Source organism: Phocoena sinus, chromosome 4 (assembly GCF_008692025.1).
Source record: "Phocoena sinus isolate mPhoSin1 chromosome 4, mPhoSin1.pri, whole genome shotgun sequence".
NCBI lineage: Eukaryota > Metazoa > Chordata > Mammalia > Artiodactyla > Phocoenidae > Phocoena > Phocoena sinus.
The window spans coordinates 131,503,885-131,506,622 of record NC_045766.1 but is presented as its reverse complement, the minus strand read 5'-3'; the positions used below and the strand labels follow the sequence as shown (position 1 = coordinate 131,506,622).

Below are 2,738 nucleotides of genomic sequence, written 5' to 3'. Positions count from 1 at the left end.
AATCATTAATTTCAGTATATGTGGCAGACAGTTTTTGGGTCAGTATTTTACAAATGGAAAAAAGATGAAGAACAGGTGATATTCCCGAAGATCATGAAGATGATAGAAGCTCTGTATAGAGGTTGGACACATTGCTCACATCTGAATGTTCCACAAGCTGATCAATAGAAGGCAGATTGGTCTGTAACACAGAGATTGGCAACTCCTAGAGGCAAAGTAGGATGGACGGCAGAACCCGGATCTATGGCTCAACTAAGGGAAGGCGTAGACTTCATAACCCAGGGGTCTGAAGCCATGGGATCCAAAGCCCAGTGTGTAGCAGCTTTTGGATCCATAGCCCAGGGAGCAGCCTCTGTTGGACCGAGAGCCCAGAGACCCAGGATAAGTTGTCCAGCAAGGACTGTAGAGCATGCAGGTCCTTGGGCGATAGCAGAATATCTGGCAGGGACTGGATAGCACGCAGGATGTAAGGCATCTGATGGGCTCATAGCAGCCACTCTGGAGAGAGGAGTCCAGACGGCAGGAGCTGGGAGAGCAGCGATCAGTGCTGTAGACCAGGTTGCTGGGGTAGGAAGAGCCACAGGAGGAGCCTGAGTAGCACAGGTGGTCCCCAAGGGAGCGGGAGGAGAAGTTTCCTGAGCAGTGATAGTAGGACATGTTGACAGGAGATGTGAGTTCCAATGAGTGACAATGAGAAGATTCTGAGGTTTAATGTCATCTCCTGGACTGGGGTGTTTTTATACTCTTAGCCATGGGTGTGGCATTCTACACAGTCACCTTTCTCATGCTTGTAATCTCTCATCTCTGTATGTGTAATTCAATAATATCTTCTGTAATTGCAGATGAAAAATTCCTTTCATCTCATATTCATGGGTGAATTCACTGTGTTGTTAAAGCACTAAGCTAATGACCTGTTCCAAAGTCAGAAATTCTATAACTACATGTCTTTGATGCCATCTCATCATGACCAGAAAATCCCCTACTCTTCTCGCTGGCCAAGATTCTTTGTTCATTTGACTGTATATTGGCTGGGAACTGCTTACCTCTAAGGGAAGGGATTAAGATGAAGTAAATTTTTTTTGTCAGTGGAATAAAGGCACCCTATTTGCCACCAATGATTTTCTTTCCTAAACTTTATTTCATTGCCTAAAATTATTTCTTCTCATTGATTCTCACTCTGCAACATAATTTTCCATCTTACTTACTTACTGTTTCCAATTTGCTTAACTATTAGCAGTGCTTACTATGTCCAGTCTAGAAGAGCCATATAAAATACGCCAAAGGGATTGAGAGAGATCACTGGGAATGGGGATAATCTTGAATAAATTTTTAAAAATTGTTTTAAAAATTAATCAATTCTAAAGCAAGAACAGACCACTATGGACATATGTGAAGAAAAACAAAGTGGGAGACACTATGGGGATGAAGTGAGGAAACTAGTGACAGTAGTAGAAAGAGGGACAAATCTGCCAGGGTTTTCTTCTAACCCAGTGGACGACTTATGGATACTCTACTTTTAATTCAACTAAATCAAAATTGTTTCAAAATGAACTCAATTCATGATTTTTGTAGATACATTTATATTTGTAAAACATCCTAGGGTTTCTCCTCCCACAGTATTTCTGAACCCCATCACAAAATTTTGAATGCCTTCTGAGTATTTCCAAGGCCTTGGTAGAGCCCTACTTAAGTACATGATTCTGTCCCAGGTTTCTTACTAAAGGTGGACTCAGGTTTTGAAAACCTTAAAGTTTATAACTTCAGGGTCCTTTTATAGCACAAAGAATACAACACTGTGTATATAATAGTAGATGTAAATATGAATACTACTTTAGAATAAAGATAATATTAACCAACAAAAACCTACAGGTTGACTAAGACACAAATATTACAAAATCAAGACATTAATTTATCATCTATAAACTTTCCCCAACATTTCTTGGCTACACAGTCCTTGATCACCTCTACGTAGGATGATCGTTTTATCAACATGATTTTCTTTGGAAAGAATAGAAATATAATTCAGCTTTTCTCTAGAGTTGTATATCAAAAAACACTTAAATTATTTTCGATGACATAGAAAGTTTTCTTTCAACATTGCCACTTGTCATTACTAATGCTGCACCTGTAACATCCTCTGTTACTCCTTCTTGGTCAGAGCTTCAAGCCTGGGGTTATGCTTAGCTCTGCCAGGTGTCCTGGTTCACCTCCCCTCCAAGTCTTCTGGCCCTGGGGTTTGGGGGCTTGTGTGAGGATTACCTGCAAATAGCTGTGGACCCTAGGCTTTAGTGGCCTCCTAGCATGTAGCAGAGCAGTATATTGGTTCAAATCCTTCTTCTTGTGGTCAAAGCTCCCTGAGGTCCTGAGGTTCATCAGGTTGACTCTGTTGGCTAGAGGTACTAGAGGCAGCTCTCTGGATTCATCCACAGCCCCAGCACTACCACAAGGACACAGAAGTGACACCCAGTCTATAGAAGTCCAGCTGGAGCAGCAGCTTTTTCCAAGCTTCCCTGGAGGAGTGCCAAGAGAGCTTTGGAAAAAGTTAGGCGAAAGAATCCTCAGGAGGACCCTCACACTTAAGCTTCATTAGGTTAAATCTATCTCTGTCTTTACCTTAGATGCCCTGCCCAAGATGTCTGAATATGTGCTATTGATGTTCTTTTTGAAATATCAGGAACCTATGTGGAGTGCCCAAATCTCCCTCCAAGATACCTTCCGTGGCAACGTCTCTCTCCTGT

At 41.7% G+C, this 2,738-nt stretch overlaps 1 protein-coding gene across 1 annotated transcript; it reads right to left on the bottom strand.

Moving 5' to 3' along the window:
- Nucleotides 1-252: 252 nt before the first annotated feature.
- LOC116753435 (keratin-associated protein 13-1-like) lies at nucleotides 253-657 on the bottom strand. Its single transcript, XM_032631200.1, has one exon. The coding sequence runs from the start codon at nucleotides 655-657 to the stop codon at nucleotides 253-255; it is 405 nt and encodes a 134-aa protein (XP_032487091.1).
- Between the last annotated feature and the right edge of the window lie 2,081 nt (nucleotides 658-2,738).